This window comes from Arachis ipaensis, chromosome B5, assembly GCF_059453495.1.
Source record: "Arachis ipaensis isolate K30076 ecotype BB chromosome B5, ASM5945349v1, whole genome shotgun sequence".
Taxonomy (NCBI): domain Eukaryota; kingdom Viridiplantae; phylum Streptophyta; class Magnoliopsida; order Fabales; family Fabaceae; genus Arachis; species Arachis ipaensis.
The window spans coordinates 720,554-746,223 of NC_142440.1; the positions used below are offsets into that span (position 1 = coordinate 720,554).

At 32.1% G+C, this 25,670-nt stretch overlaps 3 protein-coding genes across 4 annotated transcripts; 2 read left to right on the forward strand and 1 right to left on the reverse strand.

Annotated features, from left to right (window-relative positions):
• Window positions 1–6,779: 6,779 nt before the first annotated feature.
• Window positions 6,780–9,847, reverse strand: LOC107639910 (ABC transporter G family member STR2). Its single transcript, XM_016343470.3, has 3 exons — window positions 9,325–9,847; window positions 8,006–8,721; window positions 6,780–7,807 (listed from the first exon to the last, which is right to left on the reverse strand). Exons 1-3 carry the CDS (start codon window positions 9,832–9,834, stop codon window positions 6,826–6,828), a joined length of 2,208 nt encoding a protein of 735 aa, XP_016198956.3. The 5' UTR covers window positions 9,835–9,847; the 3' UTR covers window positions 6,780–6,825.
• Window positions 9,848–16,422: 6,575 nt separating this feature from the next.
• LOC107642303 (endoribonuclease E-like protein) lies at window positions 16,423–19,345 on the forward strand. The gene is made up of 6 exons (XM_016345610.3): window positions 16,423–16,782; window positions 17,207–17,484; window positions 17,794–17,959; window positions 18,078–18,322; window positions 18,618–18,805; window positions 18,939–19,345. The coding sequence occupies exons 1-6, from the start codon at window positions 16,569–16,571 to the stop codon at window positions 19,153–19,155; spliced, it is 1,308 nt and encodes a 435-aa protein (XP_016201096.1). The 5' UTR covers window positions 16,423–16,568; the 3' UTR covers window positions 19,156–19,345.
• A 1,182-nt stretch (window positions 19,346–20,527) lies between these two features.
• LOC107642304 (glycine-rich domain-containing protein 1) lies at window positions 20,528–25,455 on the forward strand. Of its 2 annotated transcripts, XM_088486593.1 has the most exons (10): window positions 20,528–20,665; window positions 21,104–21,275; window positions 21,430–21,547; window positions 21,640–21,894; window positions 22,253–22,708; window positions 22,849–23,387; window positions 23,548–23,731; window positions 24,011–24,166; window positions 24,501–24,972; window positions 25,036–25,455. In XM_088486593.1, the coding sequence occupies exons 2-10, from the start codon at window positions 21,118–21,120 to the stop codon at window positions 25,158–25,160; spliced, it is 2,463 nt and encodes an 820-aa protein (XP_088342719.1). In that variant the 5' UTR covers window positions 20,528–20,665; window positions 21,104–21,117; the 3' UTR covers window positions 25,161–25,455. The 2 variants fall into 2 exon arrangements, with proteins under 2 accessions (XP_088342719.1, XP_020978398.2); XM_021122739.2 differs by having other exon boundaries at window positions 24,501–25,455.
• Window positions 25,456–25,670: the final 215 nt, after the last annotated feature.

Consider the following 25,670-nt stretch of genomic DNA (forward strand, 5'->3'; position numbering starts at 1 on the left):
AAAAAAAGAAAAATATAGTTCGAAAAAAAAAGAGATTTTTATACAATACAAGTTTGTTCCTTATTTATTATATCATTATCATGTTTAACTTAGAAATTAACACTATGTTTTATCTTATTATACAATTAATCATCATCCAATATTTATAGTCCATAATATTCTTATTTAAAAAAAAAAAAACCCATAGAAATTTGAAAAATGGGGGAATTTAGAAAGTAGGAATCGAAGAAGTGGCTGGAGAAAACCCCAAAAAGGCAGGTAAACCCTTGGCAACTTTGAAGCATTAGTCTAACTGCTCAGCATGAACTGCTTGAAAATTACATTTGAAATTAAAATAGCATCCATTTACATATATTTAGCACAAATTGTGGGCCATAATCCATTAAAAAAATGACATATTTATATATATTAATCCAATATATAGCTTGGTCCAGACCTAGGAACTACTATATGAAATATAAATTATATGCACTATAAAAGGAAAAAGGATTATAACCACTCCCATATATTCAATTCAGCCTCAGCATCCTTCAATTCTTTATATATATCTCTACTATTTGAAGATATTATTGATAGATATATATCCTTCAGTAACAAATCCATTGCATATTTGTGTTTGAACTTTGAAGTTGTCGGATATACTGATGCCTAGTGGCTAGTGTGTAGACAAATTAAAAAAAAAAATCAATAATTAAATATAATGTAAACATAAAACTTAGCCTGTGAATAATATCTTTCACGTAGAACTATTACTCGTCGTTCTTCATTCTTTAACGTTAAAATTGTTGTTACTCTTTCTTGTTTTCCGAATGTTTTATGTTTTATACTCCACATAAAGGGAATGTTGATGGCAATGTATAATAATAATAATGAAGTTTAATTTTAATACAACCTTAGTGTGAAAAATGTTATTATACTGTGTAAACTGATTAAATGTATTTATCTGAATGACCATTCAAAATTGTCAGTATATAAAAGTGATTATTTTTGCTTGATTAGATGTGATAATATATAAAATTCAATGTCTTTGTTAATTTATTTTAAACTAATAGTGTATGTATAGAAATTAAATCTATAATATTATGCCGAAGTCATCTAAACTTTCAACAAGCCAAGTTGTAATACTAACTAATAACAATAATCCTCTTTTTCCCCTTTAAATTTATGAGAACTCTAATGGAAATTTTTATTTCCAGATTCCGTCCCCACTAGTATCTTTTACTCATTATTTTAATTTTTATGCATTGAGATTAATTTCCAAATTAACTATTATGGGAGAAGTAGTCACATCTTAACACTAACTGGGAAAAAGGTTAGGATGAGTTGTTTCAGATTAAATTCATTGGAAGGCATTGTAAATACAGAAAGGATAGATGTTGATATATAACGTTTTACTTTGTCAATCCAATAGTATATATACTCTTCAAGTAGCCGAGTTGCTATTATATATTTTAATAAAAGATAATGTTAGAGAGACAAAAAAAAAAAAAACAGCTAGAACTTATTTTATTTAGCATTCATTAATTGTCGCAACAATTAATAAATGCTAAATAAGGCAAGTTATGGCTGTTTTTGCTGATTTTCTTTAGTTACCAAACATTTTCGTTTAATAAAATAACATGTTCTAGTATTATTAATGAAAAAGTATAGGGTACCAATATATTATCTGCTAACTTATTGCCAATAATAATTAATTATTATATTTTAAATACATGTATAAGGAGACATATCTAGAAAATACATCTATAAAGACACTTCTATTAAATACAACTATAAAAAAGACATTTTTATTAGACACATCTATAAAGACAATTCCATTAAACACGGTCATAAATGAGAATGAGAATCGGCAGAAATTGACAGAAATACTGTTAGTAACGTAGCGAGATTGATTATTAATAGTTATAGTATGAGTCAAGTTGCGTCCTTATACATTAACAAAGTTGCAAAGAAAAACTAGTGCCGGTAATTTCAAAGTTGAGTATTAAAACGGTTCAAATAATTGTAAAAAATTTAATGTATCCATGGATCGGACCATGTCCTCAAAAATTGGGTCTAGGCACAGCTGGTTCTCCTCAGTTTCCTCCTTCTCATTTGGATTATATATATTATGAAAATGATGAAGAAGAAGCATTTTTTGAAGAAGTATACATTACCAGGAATATATTCTATAGCTGTTTTTTAAATTTGAAACTAGCTAATCATTAATCAGTTATTCAAAGTGCACAGGTTTTCTCTCTTCCTGAATTGACTTGGAAAATGACCTCTATTGGGAGTAATTGTTATGAAAGATTCATAATACAAACAATCTATAAATAATGAATATTTAAAAGCTTTGGGGTGCACAAATTTTCATCTTCAAATGTTTTTTATTATATAAAAAAATATTATTATACAAATATAATAAATAAAAAATAGATATATATATATATATATATATATATATATATGTGTGTGTGTGAAAAATCGCATGCATTTGTCTTTATATGAAGTTGATATTTAAAAACCGTTAGATGATTTAATAAATTTAACTAAATTATTATCTAACAGTCTTAATTATCAACTTCACATAAAAAAAATGGTAAATTTTCACCATATATATATATATAGTAAAATTATATTAACGAAAATTTAACATATACATATAGATTATAAATGTCATAAAACTACTTTTCTTTAAGATTATAAGATAGATAATAAATAATTATATTTTTAACAATAAAATGACTTCACTATCACTCCATTTACTAAGAGTGATTTTTTCCTTCATTTTGTAAGGATCAAACTAAATAATCTCTATCTTTGTTCTCATTGTAAGTCACTTAGTTTCTATTAAAAAAATTAAATATATAAATAAGAAAGAGAGAGAATTAACATTTTTTCTAACAATATTTAATCAATTTTTTCCTCTATCTTTTCTCTCTTTTGTTGGCTAAAAGAGAATACCAATGTTTAAACATTTTTATTAATAAAAAGTACGAAAAATTAACTTTTAGTTAGCTAGCCAATTTTAAAATTTACCTTTATAATCTAAAATTGAACATAAACTAAATAATTTTAAAAAAATTAATTAATATTAACTGAAAAAAATTAATTACTTAACATTACTCTTTTATTAACTGATGATTGGTAGTTAAAAAAGCACCAAAATTTGCAAAATAAGGTCAACTACACAACTAAGGTTCCCGCTGAGAAGGAAAGCATGAGTTTTATAAATCACACAAGAGCCCAGCCAAGTCATGTGGTACTAATAAAATTAAAATAACATATAGAAAACATTTTGCCTAGTCTCATCGCTCCTTCATTATTGTTCCTGAAAGAAAATGTTTTGAAAATGATCTTTAGCCAATTGAAAGAAGTGATATCGTAATTCACAAATAATGGTTATTGACCGTAATCTTCGACAACGGAGATAGATAGAAGAAATTAAAAAGGACCCATGTTTAATTAATAATTTCAAGGATAATATACTTCGATTTTATTCTCAAAAACATCATCAATCCATGGCAACATGTATATATATATTTGCCCCCACTCCTAAAATTTTATGGATCCGTCACTATATATATATTAAATAAATTTTGTTAAATATTATTAATTATATGGAGATATAAAAATTAAAAAGAGTTAGCAAACACTTTTATTCTTAAAATATTATTTATTATATATAATTTGTAAAAAATATTTTTTTATTTCTAAAATTTAAAATTAAAATATTTCAATTAAATTATAGATAATTTATTATCCTAACTAATCTTTTTATACATATTTAATAATAAAAGATTGAATTAACTGCCATATTAGCGCATAATAATACATTAGTATTTATAATTTGAAATTAGAATTATATATAAATACTAGAAAAATTAAATCTTTATATGAAAAGTATGTTTATATAAAATAATAAAAACATAATTTTTATAATTTTTTTATTTTTTAAAATAATTAAATTTGTTATATATTTTTTAATTTAATTTTGATATAATGTTAGATAAAATATTTTATGTATCTGTTTAATTATATATTATAATTAAAATATTTTTTATCATTATTTTTAAAAATAAAAAATAAATTCTAAATTAATAAATTAATCAGTTCATTTTAAAATTTTATATGCAACATAGGTATATATAATAGAACAAAAGATAAAAAATAAGTAATAAGGATGAATAAATCGAGAATAAAATAAAATATATAAAGTCACGAAAAAAATAAAATATTAGATTGATACCTAAACTATAATTGTTTGAATTAAAAATTGCAATTGAAAATATCAAAAAGAAAAATAATGAAATTGAAAGATACATAGAGTCATGGAGAGCTATATAAAAAAATGGGAGAATTTAAAATTTACTTTTTGATGAAGAGAAGACGACCATTAGACAAGGAATAGAAAAAGAAGGTTGAAAATATAAAAATAAGAAGAGGGTTTAAGAGAATAAAGAATTGATAGTACAATAATTAAATTTGATTAGGTTAAATAATAGTCAAAATGATAAAAAAATAAAAAAATAAATTTAAAACTTTAGCTAATTGAATTTATTTTATTTGTAGTGGGGTCATTTAAAATTTGAAATGGGGACATATTATATATAACTATATCTTTTAAAACAAAAATTAAAAATATCATGGGGCAAGTGTCCCCTCATTTGTATGCTTAGGTCCGTTCCTATATATATATATATATATATATATATATATATATATATATATATATATAAATTAATGCTGGGATGTCTTGTTAAATTAGCCTTTTAGGTATAATATAAGAAAGATTTTTTTTCATTTTGTATTATATTTAAGCCAAAGTTTTTATACTATTCATCCACCAAGTATTTGTAATATTATTCATACAAAAATATAATTATTATTAATTAATTAATTAGAATAGAAAAATACTATTATTAAAATAATGTCTATAATAAACTATGTAAATAAATTTAAAGAGATTAAAGCTTTTATTAGTAGTTATTGTTTCATGCATAATAAAAAACTTGGGATCTAGTTGGCAGGCCTGTACCCAACAGATCGAATTTGATGTTTCCAATGGATTTATTGACATATATTCCACTATTAATCTCTATCATCTGATAATATTGTATGACAGAAACAATAATTAATAATTTAATATTGCAAAAGTTGACCTCTCTCCATATATTAATTGTATTGATAAACCAAAAATATTATCGAAGGGGCACTTGGTATGGTAACTACTAGCACAATAAGACTTATTGGATAGAAGGAATATATTATTATTATTATTATTATTATTATTATTATTATTATTATTATTATTATTATAACCGCCTAATAATCAATAGCGTTCTATTTCAATACATGTCAATAAAATTGGAATTTTTCTACTCAAAATCATTCTATAACACAATATAAATGTCAATTATAAAACACAGGATTATAAAATTTGGAACAATTCTAACTCATGTATAGGGATACAATATTGTGCTAATACATGTTTATAATTATTGATGTTATAATTTTAAAATTTTACTATATTCATAGCACACAAATTTCGAATCCAATTTGAGGTGCTTTTTACATATAGTCATAAATAATAAATAAATAAATAAACTTACTAGAAATATTTTTTTATATATTGAAATAATGTTGTATTTCATAAGAATATGTATATAATTATTTTGTTATTATTTTTAAATTTTGATGTAAATTCTATTTTAAAATCTAATTAATTCCCTACATTTCACCGTTAAATTTTGTTAATTATATATCATCAAATAAACAATTACTTAGCTTATATATATAGAAAGTGAAAAACATATAGGTTTTACACGTGTATAAAAATATCTTTGTAAAAAAAATGTCGAATGCTTAGGGATGTCAATAAGACAGGGTGAAAACAGGAGATACTTTTTTATTTTCTGTCTCCAAATTTTGATCTGTTCTATGTTTTTTGCCGTTTTTGTGGATCCTAATTTTTATCTCTTACATTAGCTGTAGCAAATAACTACATTAAGAATACAGAACAAAAAAAAATTAATCTAGTAAATAATTACATCAAAAATCACAAAAACATAGCTAAAAAAAGCAAGAACACAGGTTAAACAAACATATTCAACAAATAAATATATCAATATTAAAAATGCAAATAGAGGTAGAGATGTTATGTACATATAGAAAGCCCTAAAAACAACATTCACTCAATATGGCAAATGGAAGAGAATCATATAAGAAAAGGAACAGAAACTTAAACAGAGATCTCCGCGTCTCAAAAAGTTGACATCCTAGATATGCTACGTTCCTAATTACCTTCACAACTGAAGTTACAACAATGATGTGTTGTGTAGTATTAATTATATGTATAATTGCAAATACAATACAACAATTTAATTAAGAGTCTCGCTAGGGAACTAATGGACTATTGAGTTACAAAATGAACATCCCTCGTACTATCTAGAATAACCATCCGAGTACTAGGGATAATAAACATATTCTCAAAAGATCTAGAGGTCTAATACCATCAGTTTTGGATTCACCAAGGATCGAACTCTTGACCTATCGGATCTAGAACTCTAACATCATGTCATGATATCACTCATCCCAAAAAATTCAGCTAATGAAAAAAGGTAATACTAATGGTTATATCTCTAATACTCTATAAACCTCCATTGTACACATTATACAAATATTCCATTGGCTCATTATACTTTCCCTTTAAAAGTCCCTTTAATTAATAATTAAGAAACACATTCAACATATGTATCATATAACTCAACGCTAAGGAAACTAATAACTTGGTCACACACAAATTAAAGCACACATATATATATAGTTGAGTTTAACTGCTAGCTAGGACCTCTGGTTCTTAGATCCAAATCGAAGCACCAAGTAAAATAAAAACCTATATAACACAGCCCAACCTAACATGATTCCCACATTCTCCCACTTCTTATACTCCTCAGTCCCAATGTGAAGATTATTCAAGATTCCAAAACCAGTTATGTTGATGCCATTGGTGTGCCCAAAAGTAATGTTTGTCTGATACTGGTTCATTAGTAGCCCTTCATAAGGGTAAGTCATGGTGGAAATCTTGTTCATCCACCGCCAATAAACCGGTATATCATGGCTGCTCAAGAAGTATCCACAAAACAAGAAGAACAAGGCAGTGAAAGCAATAACAGCAGCGTAACCTAGTATATAGTTGGGAACAACGGAGCTTATGAAGACGACGAAGGAGTTGGTGGAGAGAAGCGAGACGAAGAGGACGATGAGGAAGTAGTAGAAAGGACCTCTCAGGGTTAGGGCAAACCAAACAATGGCGGCGTAAACGGAAGCTTGGAGGAGAAGAAAAGGCATGTGAGTGATTAAGCTGGCGATGGTGTAGGAAGAGGCTCTGTAGGCGTTGTGAGAGGTTTCTCTGATGAAGATGAAGCGTTCTTGAATGAAGGCGGGGACGGCATCGTTTGAGGAGAAGAAGAAGAGGCAGACGGTGAAGATGAAGAAGCTGAGGCGATTGGTGATTCCCTGGAGATTCTGTTTAGGGTTGTGGAACATTGTTGCCATCATAAAGCCCATGATGGTGAGTACCATGAGGCGCGACAGGAACAGCTCCGGAGTTCTTCGGATGTTGATGAAGTTGCGCCGCATCAGGATCCAGGTTTCCGAGAAGAAGGAGTTGGTGAATTTTGGAGCCAGGTGCTCCGGCATGGCGGCGCCAGTTGTTGGGGTGAGATAGTCGTTTTCGTTCACAGTATAGTCGCTGCTGTGAGGAGTTGGTGTCGCTGCCAGAATCTCACTTGAGTATGTGTAGTACCCTGGTGAGGAACCATGCCTGTCATAACAAATGTACAAGAGTAAAAATTTAGAATTCTAATACTATATTATGAAATCACTCGTTCCAAAAGCGTAACCTGACAGGACAATATAACATTAATGGTCATATTTCTAATACTTTCTAAATTTCTATTGGATATTAATTGCACTTCAATTTTTACTTTATTATATGGATCAATGTTGGGGAATGGTTTACCTTCCAGGATTATTGTGTGGCTTGGACTCTTTATTCCTGAGTCGTGAAGGAGTGAACTTGAGAAACGTAGCACTGTGGGTGCTGCTCCACGACTGCGAATTCTTGTTGTACGGACTCCTCAAACTGTGATCATACTCATCTGCAACTCTCCTACTCACCTGAGACGTCCCAGACACCTCCAACGACTTCTCCTCATACCCACGCCTATGCGATGACCTCACCGGCGACGGCGACGGCTCGACAGACACACCCTCCTTCAACGGAGGGGGCTTCATTCCGGTGCGTGCAAACTCAGCAAGCGCCTCCACTCCAACCTCACATTGATCGTATTCTTGGATCACGTCAATCAGATGTTCGATAGGGTTCTCACCCTTTGGCACCCTGCGGGACATGCGAGTCAAATGTTGTGTGACGTCATTAGGTGAGCCTTGAAACATGAGCTGGCCCCTGGCGAGGATGATGAGATGGTCGAGGAGCATTTGGATTCTTGAAGAGGGTTGATGGATGGTGAGAATGACGGTGCTGCCGCTGCGTGCAATGTCGTGAACCTTTTCGATCACACTGTGTGCGCTTGTGGAGTCCAGCCCCGAGGTTGGCTCGTCTAGGAAGAGAAGGGACGGTCCATGGATGATGTCCACTCCTATTGACACCCTCCGCCGCTCTCCGCCCGAAACTCCTCTTGTTCCCTCGTCTCCTATGTACGTGTTCCTGGATGTCTGCACAAGAAAAGTTAGTCACATGTATTAAATCATGTATTCATTTGTTAAGAAATACTATTTGTATACCAAAATCACCTATTAAATATATGTGTGGTTTAATTTATTTTCAATGTGTATTTATATTTTAACATATATTTTATATTGGTGGTTAATTTTAGTATACACGTTGCATAATCTTTCTAACAATCAATTAAGTTGAGGCTAAAAAATTTTGATATGGAAGTAAAATAAGTGATATACTTTAACATGGTAATTTTTGATGTTTTTTAAAATTATGGGAGTACATTGTGTTTAAAAAGTTGAAAAAAATTCAGAGTACACAAATCAGACCATGCGAATTTTTTAGTCATGAAATTTTACAAATAGCATGGTTCGATCTGCAGCTGATGGAATTTAAAATTTGAAACGAGGAATTCGGATCTTCCGTTTTTTCTTGTTCTGGGTAATTTTTTTTATATTTTAAGAAACACAACTCGCAGGGTCCGAGTTCTGCTTCCTCTAATCCCACAACGAGGTGAAGCACCCCCTCCCTATACGCGAGTCTAACACTTCCTTTACTTCCATATTCCAATTAAAAAGCTTTAAGTTGAGTGTAATTACCGATAAGCCAAGTTGATCTATCAAGTTATCGACTCTGTGCCTTTTATCAGCAAGAGAGAGTGGCCCCAATCGAAAATCAGCAGCAAACATCAAAGTCTCATAAACAGTGAGCATAGGAAAAAGCCTATCGTCCTGCATGATATATGCAGAAGTTCTCTTGATCAAGCTTGCACTCACACTTGCACCATCTAATGAAACCCTTCCTTTCAGGCTCCCACTCTTGATCCTCCCAGCAAGTCCGTCCAAGAACGTCGACTTTCCGGCACCGCTGGGCCCCATCACTGCCGTGATGCACCCCTTCGGTGCATAGCCAGTGATGTCGTGGAGTAAGTCCACGTCTTCACTGGACCACTTTCCCTCTACCTTCAACTTCTTGCTCACAGTGTAGGTGAGGTTCCAGAACTCCAGACCGCCGCTGAAACCCACTATTTGTTGAGTGGTCTTGTTGCTGTTCTTTATGTCAACCACCGTTTCGTGACGATAACCATTGGGTGGCGGAGGAGCCATCATTCAAGATTTAGGATTTAAGAAATGGCTCCGAAAACTGAGGGAGTGGTGTGGTAAGGAAGCATTATAAGGTGGGAAGCCGGTGGTTCCAAAGCTATGGAAATGATGTCTTCATTGATGAATCCAGTTTGGGGTCGTTTTCATCGAAAGTGGAAGAAAATGGCCTCTTTGTTTTCTTCATCCATGGTTTTGGCTTGTTATATTTGACACATTATAGCATGGGTACGCCTTGTGTATTATTCATATGAATCATACAAACATGCTTCAATCAATTCCTTATTTTGTATGGACCTGTAGCTCTCACGTAATTACCAATTTTCTCTTTACTCATTCTGCATAGAAATCATACAATACCATTAGTTTATCATTCATGTCTTATTAGAATGTATTTGAGGCCAATGACTCCATCGTACCATGTGTACAATGGGCTAAATTTTTTGTCTATGAATAAAATGAACATCACTCGTACTATTTAAAATAATGATATCAGGGATAATAAACATCTCATATTATAAAATCACTCATCCCAAAAGTGTAACTTGGCAGGACAATGTAACACTAATGGTCATATTTTTAATACTTCCTAAATCTTCATTGTACACATTATACGCTTAGACAATTGGCTCATTATACTTATTCAATAATGCATTTTAATAGACTCCATATTTTTTAATAATATTTTAATAGACACCATACCAATCATGGTAAATAATATTCACTATAATATAATTAAGTGTCCATCAAAAGTACTTTTGAATCTTTTTATAACAATATTAAATATTTTTTATAACTATTTTCAGTAAAAAATATTCTATTAAAATAACTATTCTTAATGATTGTTAAAAGTTGCTTACTTTTTTATAGTGAATAAATAAAGTTATACTATCTATGTCCTATATAAAATAACCATGATAATTGTTTTTGTGTAGATAAAGGAGATTAAGTTTGTCTTTTCTTCTCTAAAAGGTATATTTTGGTAAAGAAAAATACAGAGGGTGAGTTGTATTTGCAAAAGATAGATATTTTCACGTTTAAATGAGTAAGTAATTAAAAGTTATAAGAATTTTATGAAAATAAAACGTTAGTACGTGAGTATTTTATAGATATTAAAAATTATAAAACTAATTACATATATATGAATATGTTCTTTGTTAAAATATAAAATGCATCTTTTATAAGAATAAAATTGATGAATGATATTAAGATCAAGACCATTTAATCATTAAGTTGGTAATAATAATCATTAAATTTTCCTATTATAAAATTGGAATTAAAACAAATAAATTGAATTATAAATAATTATGATATACAATAAAAATCCAGTTATAACATAACTTATCAATAACTTTTTTTTTATTTTATGTATAAAATTGATAACACTATATTATATTGATAAGTTATTTTATACTAGTGTGTGGTGACTGGTGAGATGAGTAATTTATTTGGATAATAATTAGGTTTTACATTTATTTTTTTTTAACCATTGGTTTTGTAAAGAAAAATCTCACTATAAAACCAACCATCACACGAACAAGACAGATATGTCTAACGCTGCATTTTATTACAGAGATATTCATTAATGTGAAACTATTTGAACTAGTTAATCACTTAATCATATATTACTAAGACAAACAATATATCAATATCATCCACGTAGTAGTATCATCTCACGACTTATTGATGAGTCTTTAATGCTTCCTCAGTATTCGATCGGCACAAGAAGTTGAATATATATTTCCTTGTCTTCCATGCATGGACCGGTCCAAGCAGAAGGTGTATGTTCCTATAAACAATTAAGTTGAGGGAGAATTATTAAGGGAATATGATGAATTTTGTCTGTTTAGTTTTGTGATATCTACCTTCAATTTACTCCAAATTCTTTTATATTTATCCTTCATCATCCACCGTTATCCTATCCCAAAAAAATTCTATTGTTTGTTCCGCAGAAAAATTTCCCTTTTTCGCTGTCCTGCCGTGTGTGCAGCAACTTGCATCCCACCGCTGTTTCTGCGCGACGTGTAGCCTCCGTTCCTGCCGACCAGAACTGTCGCGCTCTGCCTCCTTGCGCCAACGCCCTCGCCGGAAGAACCTCCGTCACTCCTCACGCGGCCGAACATTCGTGACCTGCAACTGTCAGCGTCGCCGACGTGAATTGCAGTCCCAAACCCCCGCGTTCGCATCATCCCAGCACCAGCCTGCTGTTTGGGTCTTGTTGAATTACTCGAAAAATAAACATCTACGAAAACTGAGAAAATAAACATCCAAAATCATACAAAAACAAACATCCAATGTGAACGTGTATAAATAACAACGTAATTACTTTATAAAATGACTAGCTACCAACCAAATGACCGTGTAAAAAAATATTTTGAAACTGTGATAGTCAGATAAATCATAACCAGCAATTATCGTCTACAACTAAGCACCCAAGAATAACCATCCACGTTCACATAAAAAGTGAACATCCGACGACGGGAAGAAGGCACAAACCGGTTGCGACGGAGGTGCTGGACGTCCAAGTTGCTGCGGTGCCACGAGCTCGATTCACACAGTATGCGCGTCCTTCCTACGTACGGTGGCCTGTGCGGACGACGGCGCCAGTCGAAAGAGTGTCGACGCGATGTCTGACAGCGGCTAGTAACCGTGGCGGCACCATACTGGCTATTACTTCGAGGAGAGAGTGAGAGAAGAAGTTCACACCGTATTGAGAGAGGGAGGTAATCCTAATTTGATTCCATAACTGACGATAATCATGATTTGATTCAAATTTTAAATTGAAAACTACTCAAAATTAATTAATTACCTCTAATTTAATTCTAATTTCAATTTAACTCATTATATACATTGTATAAAACATACATTGACTCCTCGTATTTTTTCTACTTTAATTTATTTAATTTCTTTTTTTCATTTCTGAAACAATTAATGATATATCTATCTAGGATTGCAACTTTACTTTCTAGCATCAGCTAGCTAGTAATTTAATTGTTTTGATCATGAATCAATTTTGGCATTTCCTTGTTGTTCGAAGACATGAGGCAAAACTAATTTATTGTTTTTTAAACTAACTAAAACAACCGTTTCTTTTTAAAAAATAAAATAAAATAAAATACTTAACCACAAAACACAACCTTAATTGATATTTACTATTTTATTTTGTTTTTAAAAACCTAGCTAGTTGGTCGTTTAGACAAACATATAGTATCACATGTCATGTTTTTATTTTGAGAAAGTATAGAAAACTAACATTTAATTAATTAATATTAGTTAATTTTAGAGTTTAAGTTTATAAATTTAGAATTTAAAGATTAAAAATTTATAATTTAGAATTTAAAATTAAAAATAAATAAAAAATTTAAAAATTGGTTAATGTTGACCAAAAAATATTAGCTTCTTAGCATTATTATTTTATTATTTTGTTGAAAGGTTTTTTTTTTTTTTTTTACTTTATCATTGTATCCACTCACACGCATATATTAAAGAATAATACTATAAAATCAACACAATTTATTATTTTTTGTCAATAATTAAATAATAATATTTAAAAATATTGACTAAAAATATAATGTTAGTCTGCCAAATTAAAAATATTAAATTATTAACTATAAATACTAGCACATATAAATTAAAATTGTTGGTCTTTAAATTTTTTTCCATATCAAAATCACCATTCTCAATCCAACTAACAATTTTACAAAGAAAACTTTACAATTTGCATTGGAGTAATAAACTATGCAAAAGTATAGATAAACAATGAAAATACTAAACAATGTAAATAATAGATATATCGGATGTTCATTTCATTAAGTGTACAGATGGTTAATTTAATATTAAGATTTAGATGAATAATTTAAAAGTATAGTGAATTTTGATTTAATTGGTAGTTGTTCATATTATTCAAAAAAATTATTAGTTACCTAACATAATCCATAAACTATATATAATATATTCTCAGCGAATTATACGCCAAAATGCCAATTTCCCTTTAGGGACAAACTACATACGTATACGACAGCTTGATTTTCCAATTTTAGATTTTATTAAGGTGACCAAGTAAAAGTTAAAAATGAAATTAGTAACACAATTCAAAAGAAGGAAATTAATAAGGGGGAGGGGTGTCGTTCTGCTGAAACTCGAGTTGCCCAAAGGCTTGCTAGACGCAATGCCAGCAAGATGCACGTTGCTTTGCCATTCTCTAGACACACAAGTTACCAAAAAAAAAAAAGAAGGAAATTAATAAATCGCTAAAAAAAGGAAATTAATAAACCGCTAACAAACACGGAGATACCTTCAACTTTAAAGAGAATGGAGGTGTACATACTATGTATTCATAAGTGCCATCATGTTTTGTGGTCAATGAGTAATAGCTCAAATGTCATAATTTTTCCATATTCAATTAAAAAATTATGGATTCGAGTCTCCTATCTTTAGTAAAAAAAAAAAAAAAAGTGTCATCATGTCTTGTGGTTATTGGAGAGAAAGAGAGGATAAATTAGTAACAATCTATAATGTGTGCAAATTAAATATTGTGTCATATTTAAAACGATGAAAGAGGAATAACCGTGACATTTATCTTGTATATGGAATTAAAATCAAAAGGAAACATACAATAAAATGATGGGAAAATGTTTAGTAACAAAAAAAAATCAGCAAAAAACAGTCATAATTTGTCTTATTTAGTATTTATTAATTATTGTGATAATTAATTAATGTTAAATAAGATAAATTTTGACTGTTTTTTTTATTTGTCTATCTAACATTACCCAAAATTATGATGATAATGATCGATAACAGATATTAAGAGAAGAAAGTAAAATACAGAAAAACTAGGGGTGTGCATGGGCTGGGTGAAATCGGGTTTGATGTGACTCAGGCCCGATCCGAAATATATACCGGACCTATTTGTTAGACCCGAACCCGACCCTATACCCGATAAAACATATACACTTTCGGACCACGATTATACCGGGTAAAAACAGGGTGAAAACCGGGCCGTTAACATTATATTACCTTGATACCTTCTTGTAAGTTAGCATGGAAAAATATCCAAATTTCCAAGACTCCAACCATTATTTGACATGGTAAAATTCACTTAGAAAAATATAATAAGAACTAACTCTTCTCTAAAATTAAAGTATAACCATAATCAATACTAATATTGCCTAATAACACCAAATATTTAAATCAATACAAATAACACAAGATTATGCATTAGTCTAAAGTCTTATGCATTTTAAACATAAAATATTAACTTATAGTCTTATATATAATGACTAGTAACACAAAATATTAAGGTTTACAATACTTAAATTTCACATAATAATAGCCATCATCCATCACTAATAATACAAAATATTAATTGTGTATGATGACCGGGCCACCGGGCCGATTTCGGGTGACCCGAGCTATGGCTCGGACCCGACCCGAAATAATGACCGGGTCTACTTTTAAGACCCATATCCGACCCTAGACTCGATGAAATCACATCAAATTAGCTTCTAAAGTGTTCGAAATCGAGACGGATCTTCGGACCGGGTCGGACCATGCACGCCCCTAAGAAAAACATAATGAACATTAGGATGTGTTTGGATTAGATAATTGAAGAGGGAAAATTAAGTAACTTCAAAGAGAATTTGATTTTTTTTTTTAAATAAAATAAAGTGTTTAAAACTTTAAATATTTAGGTAATAATTATAATTTAGAATTGATTTGAAAATCAGATTAATTTGCCATTTCAAAAAATATATTATTAGTTTAATATTTTTTTATCAATAAAAACTCAGTTGTTCATTGGTTATTTTTGTCAAATTTTACCATTTTTTAACACTTAATTTTTGTTCGTATTTTTTAAATTTATTTTTATCATTAATTATATATATATATAACGGTATGAATACGATTATTTTGTAAGTATCATCATTAATATATATTTTTATTATTAAAATTTGGTATCTAGTCATGAAGTGCTTTTTTTTCATTTTTGTTATTATGATGCCAAAAACATTTTAATCAAATGTGCAAACTGTTTACCAAACACAAAAAATGGTTTATCACTTATTAAAATTGACGTTTCATAGTTAACTTTGTCTTTATAAATCTTTTATGATATTTTGTATCATTTGATTTTTTAGAAATATTTTTTTTCGTACCTAAATTGTTTATAGAGATATTTTTTAAGTTTTACTTGTAAGAAAAACTTCTAATCTAATTATTTAAAAGTGACTAAACAAGGTATTTTTTATTAAAAAAATATTTTTAAAAATATACATGTAATGGTAGATTAGAAAAATGTAAAAAAATAAAATTTTATTCTCATAAATAATTAAATATTTATCTAAAAGATATGTTATATTATTTCTATTAATTTTTAAAAATAATTTTATACACTCCTTTCCATTTTATGAAAATATGTTATTAAGAGAATGCGAAAACTCAGGTAAAGTCGACTTCACGTAAAGTTGATATTTTAGAGCTGTTAAATGAAAATTTAGTCAAATCAGTCAAATTATCTAACGGCTCTGAAGTATCAACTTTACGTGAAGTCGACTCCACTTAAATTTTCACAAAAAAATTATCCTTTTGAAAAAATATTTGGGAGAATCTATTTCCATTTTCATTTGAAACTTGAAAGTGTTTCTTGCTGGAAGAGCTGGATAGTGGATACGCTATAGATTCAACGAAGCTACCTGGTTCTCCTTTGCTATGCCAAACTGAACAGCAAAATTGTCTCTAGTACGATGATGGGGTACGAGGTTTGCACCTCAATCTTCAACACCACCAGCACCACTCCCACCCTTATCCCTTTCAATGATAATCTCTCCCCAGCTTGCCACGTCACCCCTTCTCCCTCTTCTGCTTCCAAGTCTTCACTTTTCTTTACAAAACACCAAAGAACAAAACTTTTCCCCCAGAATTTCAAACCCCATATCCTCCTATGCGCCTCTCTACCCAGTAAGTCTCCATTTTCCCACTTAGCATGTTCTTCTGGTTTCTTTGTAGCTATTTTTTTTCTTTCAATTATCTGTGCTTGAATGGGTTTTTGAAAACGTTTAGTTTTTTGTTGTCTATTTGAAGTGATAAAGCTGTTACTTGAATTGGGTAGTAATATACTATGAAGTGATTGCCACTTTGTTGTTGTTGTTGTGGAGGAACATGAATGTTCTAGTATACTTTTAATCGTTGAGGGTGTAAGAAATTAGCTTGTTAATAATTTGCTTTCTGTAGAGCACTAGTGCTATCTATATGGCAGAATAATAGTGTGTATAGTCCATTTACTTATATCTTTCTTGTGTCCTGTTTGTGAAGGGTTTTCAAACTATTTTATCTCTAGGAGTGATTTTTTCGGGTCGTGCTTAAAATCGAAATTCCATTTCAGGTCCACAAGCTAGCAGCGCGTCGACAGCTCAAGTGGAGGAGCAAGAGGAGGTTGAAATTGCAAAGGGATACACTATGACTCAGTTTTGTGACAAAATCATAGATTTATTCTTGAATGAGAAGACCAAATCAAAGGAATGGAGGAAGTATTTGGTATTCAGGGAGGAATGGAACAAATACAGGGACAACTTCTACAACAGGTGCCAAAAAAGGGCAGACATGGAGAAAGACCCAACCATGAAACAAAAACTCGTTTCATTGGGGAGAAGGGTGAAGAAGGTAAATGATGCCTCTTTAGAATGTTGAATTTATGAATAGGGCCTTTTGTTGCTGAATGGAAGTTGGAAAAAGCAAAGATTTCTTTTTGTTAATTTTTTTAAAACTATTGGCCTTTTGTCATGAAAACAAAAACTCAATCCATATTTGCAGATCATTTCATTGTCTTGCATGTTTCTTCTTAACTATTGTATTTTGTCAGAAACTGAAAGTATAGATTAATCCATAGAAAAAATTGTGTTCATATCTAGACACTTGCTTGGTTTAGAGCTTCTTTCGTCGATTCTGTTTGATCAGGAGTAAGCATTGCAGATTGATGATGAAATGGAAGGACACTGTGACCTTCTCAAGGAGATACAAGATAGCCCAACTGACATTAATGCCATAGTCACTCGAAGGAGGAAAGACTTTACAGGAGAATTCTTCCGCTACCTTAATCTCATTGCAGACACATTCAATGGCTTGGAGGATCGTGATGGTAAGTTGGAGACTATATAAGAGTGCAAGAAATCGTATTATTTTTGGCCAAAATAAAAACTCATACTTTTGATATATCTCACTTGCCTGTTTCTTATGTTGGACTTATTGTTTAATAGCTATTGCGAGACTCGGGACAAGATGCTTGTCGGCTGTCAGTGTGTATGATAATACTCTGGAGAATGTCGAGACGTTAGATGATGCACAGGCTAAGTTTGATGATATCCTTGATTCTCCTTCTATTGATGTAGCTTGTGAGAAGATCAAAAGCCTTGCGAAGGCAAAGGACCTTGATTCTTCATTGATATTGTTGATCAATGGTGCTTGGGCTAAAGCAAAAGAATCTACCACAATGAAGGAAGAGGTATGATTGTGAAGTTTGATGTTGAATGGTTTTGTTAAAATTATGCAAACCAATAGTGTTGATGCTTTAAAAACATCAAACAAAGTAGATTGTGTTCGCATCGTGAGCTGATATAATTTCCATCTAATGGTATCTGCCGCTTCTGCTTTTTTAAAAACATTAAAGTGTTGTTACCATGAATGTTTCATACAGGGTCTTAAGATCTAACTGGAAATGTACTGAATTGATTGTTCTGATTCTTAAATTGATCTGTACAAGATGGACCTCCTCCTACTTTGCTCTCTATATTATGCAGGTGAAAGATATAATGTACCAATTGTACAAGGCCACAAAAAGCAGCTTAAGGAGTATTACTCCAAAAGAAATCAAGCTACTTAAGCATCTGTTGAACATCACAGACCCCGAGGAGCGATTTTCTGCATTGGCAACGGCCTTCTCTCCCGGCGATGAACATGAAGTCAAGATCCCTGATGCTCTATACACGTGAGTGGGTTTCCTACTTATTCAATCAAATAGATAAGTGTTTTACATTGACAATGCATAGAAATCAAAACTCTTTGAAATGCATCTTCTTTTTGTAAATATTGTGATCTCTATTTATTATGTGATTGTGAAGTACCCCAAAGGAGCTGCACAAGTGGATAAAGATCATGCTTGATGCATATAATCTGAACAAGGAAGAAGCAGATTTTAGGGAAGCAAGGCAATTGAATCAGCCAATAGTTATGCGGAGGTTGCTTATTCTGAAGGAGACTATTGAAGAGGAATATCTGGCAAAACCCCCCATTGAGAAGGCTGAGCCAATAGAGGAGTCTAAATTAGATGAGTTTTAAGGCACTAGCAAGTTGAAGCAGAGAAAAGGATTAAATGTGAGGGAAAAATGATTTGTAGACTTTAGGATACTGTATGTGTTAAAATTTAGGAGAATTGTATTATTAATCCATGTTTTCATGGCATAATTTTGGATAGTATTTCTTTTAGGTGCAAATTAATAAAGCATCTCTCTAGCTACCTATTTGTATATATAAATTATCAACAAATGGAAACCTCAACCTTCTGCCATCAATAAGGTTGTTGATAACCCAAGCAAGAAGCCAAGAATCATCAACAAAAATGGCTATCTCTGCCATCAAAAAAACTGTTATATATGCAAATATTTTTTCATTTAGTCTTAAGAACGTTTTCAATTGACAAAAAGGGTTTCTTGTGACTGCATATAAATTATATTTTTAACAAGTGCTTTATGGCATGGTTAAGATGCTAAGAAAAGGAAATATAATACATATATACTTATAGCTTTTCGTACGACACAAGGGAAGTTCACTTTGAATTTCTGAATCATTACTCTTCAGATACTGATTAAAAGTTTTAGAAAATAACAAAAGTAAAATTGTATACACCACAACCATTGCAATTTTTAATTTTCAAAAATGAAGATTCTTGTTGACATTGTTACAATATCAAAGTTTATGCTACTCGAATTCATTTATTATCTATTTATCTATATATTACTATAATAATTAAATTCGATCGGATTGAGCTTGAATCCAAACAGACTTGTTCGATTTAATTGGTTAAATTACATTTGTATAAACTTTTATATCAGAGACATAACTAATTGTGTAACTTTTATAAATAATTGGCTACAATGAAAAATCAAACTTATTAGATTATAAATAATTCTATAATCTCATATTAAAATTATATATACATATTTGTATACATATAAGTGAGAGCACCTTAATTTTGGATAAGGTAGCTACTTGATTACTTCAACTTGTACTAAACTTTAATTAAGTATCAAGAATTTGAATTCCGTCTTGTACATACAGCAACTCATCCACCTTTATTAAAGTCAAATTCAGGACAAATTAATCTTTAACCTATCCGGACCGAGAGATACATATGCAACAAAAAAAAAACTTGTACTACCTTTGATTGTTGACGTGCAATTTTGGTACTAGTTTGAGCTGCAGTACAAGTACAACTCTATCCCAATGATATCTCAATTATTAATGTTGCCAATCGCATGCACAATAAATATGTAATCCAATTATATCTTATCAATCAATATATATATGGAAAATTTTCAAGTATACTGTCATCTCGGTGTGTCAGTGATTTTTAACCGTTGATCTTAATTATATATTATATATATTTTTTATAATTAAGATTAACGGTTAAAAATAACTGAAACACCGGTACGACGGATACTTGAAAATTTTTCTGTATATTATATGTATTTAATGATATATAGAAGCTGTTTCATAAACACATTCTCCTTCAGCAAATTTCTGTACAAGAACCAACACCTTTTTTGCCTTTGTTGTTTCCACTTTCCAGGTATGTAACCGTTAACGGAAAGAAATATGAGTCAATTGTTTTTATTTGTATTTATTTATTTCTTGTAGTAGTGAATAGTGATTCAAAAACCAATTGACTTGATACATAGTGGATGATCATGGTGTTTTATCTGATCAGGACACACTTTTAAGTTTTGGTTTCAAAGATTTTGCAAATTAGGTCCCTTTCTTTTTCACTCTAATCTTTCTCGTTGACCAACTTCTGAATTGTGATAAAAGGTCTCTTTTTTATCTGAATTTGCCACATTCATTGTCTGGTACCATTCCTTCTGATAACACAAGAATCTGATCAATTTTGTTTCTCCTTGGATAAATTTTCAGTTTTGATGACATATATGGTTGACTAATATGTCCTAAAAAGTATATTAACGGTTGAAGTTTATACCAGATTGTTTCTGAAAGAGAGTGTGTTTTGCAGGTTGAATTGAGAGAATGGAACCACAGCAAGAATTAGAGTGGATGAAAGCTCAGAACATTGCAGTAAGTGTGGACCTTGAAGCCGCCGCGAAAAAGCAGCTTCAGTTCCTTGCAGCTGTAGATAGGAATCGTCACCTCTATGATGGTTCTGCTCTTGACAGGGCAATCTATAGGTGAACATTCTCTGAATTATATTTATTTGTTTCCCTTGCTGTTTATGGAGTTTCACATCTACCAGCTGTTTGATATTTTTCCTGTGAGAAAGGATTTAACCTTCAAACTCTTGGTTTGCTTGTCTAGTTTAACTCAATGAAAATGCATAACTAGGTACAATGCTTGTTGGCTTCCCTTGCTCGCGAAACATTCTCAGTCTCGGATCTTTGAAGGGCCTTTGGTAGTTCCTCTTGACTGTGAATGGGTTTGGCACTGTCACAAGCTCAACCCGGTAGCGTTTCAGACCAGAAAAATATTTACATGTTCCTGATTATTTGATGGAATTGAGATGTTAATTATAAATGTTTTGGTTCTGTTCCACAGGTAAGATACAAGTCTGACTGTGAGGAACTTTACGGTCGGATACTCGACAACTTTGGTGTTGTCTCCACTGTTGAAGGAGTTTGTAGCAGGCAAACTGAAGAAATATGGAATAAAATGTATCCTAATGAGCCCTACAATGTTGATTTGACTAACCTTCTTCCAGAGGATATCTCTGAAAGGATTTCAAGTCTTGCAAAATACACCAAATATGATCTGGTTTCAGCTGCCAAGAGGCAGAGTCCATTCTTTTACCAGGTAATGGAGAATTCGTGTTTTTGTCTATTTCTATTATTGTCTCAGGTTTTTGAGTAACCACAAATTTAGGAAAATTTTGTCCCAAGATAGAGATGTTTCCCTTGCTTTTTTATATATGTATTCTGTTCGGAACAGATTTATGTCTTCTAGTATCTCTATATTTCTGTCATGAGATAGTTACCAAATGTGAGATTAGTCCACAGGTCACTGGTTGGTCTATTTGTAGTTGAATAACAAATGGTTTTGGGATTTTTTTTTTTATTTTGTAGTTTCTTTTACTAATGGTCAATTATTGTTCATGGGAAGTTCATAAAATGTTTATCTTCTGAATGGATCCTATATTTCTCCTTTGTGAAAGGTATCAAGACTCCACATGAAAAATGATCTGTTTATCAGGGAAGCCGTGGCCAGGTACAAAGGCTTCCTGTATCTTATCAAGAGCAACAAGGAGAAGGGTATCAAGCGCTTCTGTGTTCCGACTTATGACATTGACCTAATCTGGCACTCTCACCAGTTGCATCCAGCTTCTTATTGTAAAGACCTCAACGAAGCACTTGGAAAAGTACTGGAACATGATGATACAGACTCAGACAGAACTAAAGGAAAGAAACTGGATACTGGTTTTTCTGGAACAACAAAACAGTGGGAAAACACATTTGGTACAAGATATTGGAAGTCTGGAGCAATGTATAGGGGTAATGCTCCATCTCCTATCACAAGTAGCCCTTATTCATCTACCATGATTCGCAAGAAGGTTGTTCCTTCAGATGAAAATCCACATGAAAATTTGCTACAAGATCGGAAAATCGTGGAGGTACTTTATACATGGATATTTCACTTAACTACTTTGTTTAAATAATTAAATTGGCAGAGATTTTGAAACGGGGAAAGCATAAACTCGACCTTAAGAGTTACGTTCTTGTAGATGTAATTTATGCCTGAATTATTTTCCAGGTTCTGTTAGAGTTTGTTGGGGTTAAAAACTTACCCGAGGGACAAGAAAGAGGTCTTCATGTCATATTTTCCAAATCACAGCCTGATGCATTTCTTAATGCTAAAAGGAGACTAAGTATTTTGTCGGAATCTAAAGAAAAACGAGTTGCATCATTCCAGTGTGAGCCTACAGGGGAGCTACATTTTGAGCTAATGTCACATTCTTCTTCTAGCTTAGCAATTAGAAGATCAGCAAAGACATTGGGATCTGCTTCATTCTTCATGAAAGACTATCTAGACCCAGTTTCACAACTCTCTGTTGAGAAATGGTTGGAGTTGGTGCCAAGTTCTGGTACAATTAACTCAAAACCAATCATGTTAAGAGTAGCCATCTCCTTTACTGTCCCAGTTTCTGCTCCATATGTGCTTGAAATGACTCGGTCATCCCCATTTTCGAAAAATGCATGTTTCTTCAATCTTCCTGTTAGGGCTCGCCATGCCAAGAGCTGGACTCATGCCACAGATGAAACTGGCACCACATTCATAAGCCTTCTAATGAGGTACAGTTTAGGAACTACTTGAAATAAATGCATGCATTGATTCCTTATGGTTATGCTGCCAATTCGAACAATGCGATCGTTTTTCCATAAGATTTCCAATAAAATTTGGTTAGGCAACAAACAATATTAGTGGTCCCTCTCACTTATTATTATATTGCAGGGATTTGAAGGACTCAGAAAACACAGGAAGTATAGGAAAGGAGGTTGTTGGCCTCATGAATTCTGGTGAAACTCGAGTTCTGGCTAACTCAATGGAAGATGGATGGTCTGTTATGAACAACCTCTGGTTGTTTAAGAAAATAAAAAATGATGGTCATCTCTTTGAGCTTACTGGCTCCACGATGGTATGCATTTATTCAAAATCATTTGTTTGTAAAATATATTGGCATGCAGGGAAACTTTAGTGTGGTTTGATCCACGTAGTTGACCCTATTTATTGAAACAAGTCTGCCATACTTTCTTGAGGGCAAACAAAATTTTCATGCTTAAGTGTATCCATTGATTGGGTTACCTCACTCTGATTTATATTATTTCATGATAACCTTGTTCAGTGAAGTTGAACGTGGTGATGGATTTGAAATCTATGAGAAACTGATCACTAACTCTTGTGATTTCTGGTACAGGTGAAGCTCTTCCCAGGAAGAAAGCTAGACTATGAAGCTAGGCACCATGGGAAACAAGCAAATGAAACGGGCTTGTTAACCGCAGTCGAATTCTCCACAGAAGATCCTTATGGCAAAGCAGTAGCATTGCTTGACTTGAGATCAAGAATTGTCATGGTACCATATCCTCATGCTAAGAAGGCACATAATTCAATTTGATTAAATATTCTTCAAGCTACAAGTGCTGAGTGCTCCAAACAATATAAGAAATGTATTATTTATACTTATCCGATTTGGTTTCCACCAGGCACCAACTTGACATACGTCAAACCTATCTTATATGGGTCAGAAACATTATCCCATAAAAGAGTATGCTTTAACTTGACATACGAGAATAAAAAAGTACAAATTTTTTTATTGCATATAGATGAAATATACTACTATATACACAAGAATGCACATAAAAATGTCCCATTATTTTATATTAACCTGTGTGTGTAAAATTGAACAGGCTAAGGAAAAGTGGATGGTGTTGCCTGGGATCATATTGGCTTTCATTGCTTCTAACATGATGAAGAAAGAAGGGTTTGAAGGCATCATTGCTAAGAGTAAAGATCTGAAGGTGAATGGTTCAGATGAGGCAAAAGATAAGATAGAACTGAAGGGAGTGGACTCAAACATCAATAATGTGTCAAGTGGAAATGCTGCAGGGTTGACAAAAAAGCTTGGAGGCTCAGCTGGAGGCTTTGGGAACAATGAAGTAAAGAGTGGTGGCTGTGGAGGCTGCGGTGCTGGTGCTTGTGGTGGAGGGTGTGGAAATATGGTTAGAAGTGGTGGTGGATGTGGTTCTGGTTGTGGCGGAGGCTGCGGAGGAGGGTGTGGAAACATGGTAAAGAGTGGCGGCTGCGGAAGTGGTTGTGGTGCTGGTTGCGGGGGAGGGTGTGGAAGTATTGTAGAGAGTGGTGGCTGCGGAGGTTGTGGTGGTGGTTGTGGTGGTTGCGGTGGAGGGTGTGGTAGCATGGTAAAGAGTGGTGGTTGTGGTGCAGGGGGATGTGGTGGAGGATGTGGAGGTGAGAACATGAATAAGAGTGGTGGGTGTGGCGGTTGTGGTGGTGGTTGCGGTGGTTGTGGTGGTGGTTTAATGGACAGTAATAAGGCAGTGGCTGCATGAACATGAAGCCTGCTTTGGTGATTTGTGAATATCAGCTTTTAATTTCTGTAATTAGCACTATTAATCTCTGGTTAAATAAACATGAGAGAGTTGAATATGCAATAATGATGCCAAGCATTTCATGTGTTCTCTTATGCCTTTCCTTTCTAACATCATGCTTCATGCATGTGTGATGTTCTTCAAGTGTGCATGCAAAATCTTTTCTTCACATGTGGAGTTTGTGGATTTGGATAATCAAAGTTGTAAGAAACAATATGCATTGCCATACTTAACAAAGATGCATTTTTAATGATAATAATCCCTCTAATAATCTTCTCATCATCAAATATACTTTTGTTATATTCTCAAAAGGCAATGTGATATGTATTACATGAATTAAAACACTTTATTCTACTAACACTTGTAGTATAGAATTGGTGTAATATAATATACAACAATGCTAGGAAATCAAGAGGGTACCAACCAAAAACCAGCCAAATATTTCTGAGTGAATTCACGTGAATGGTGTTT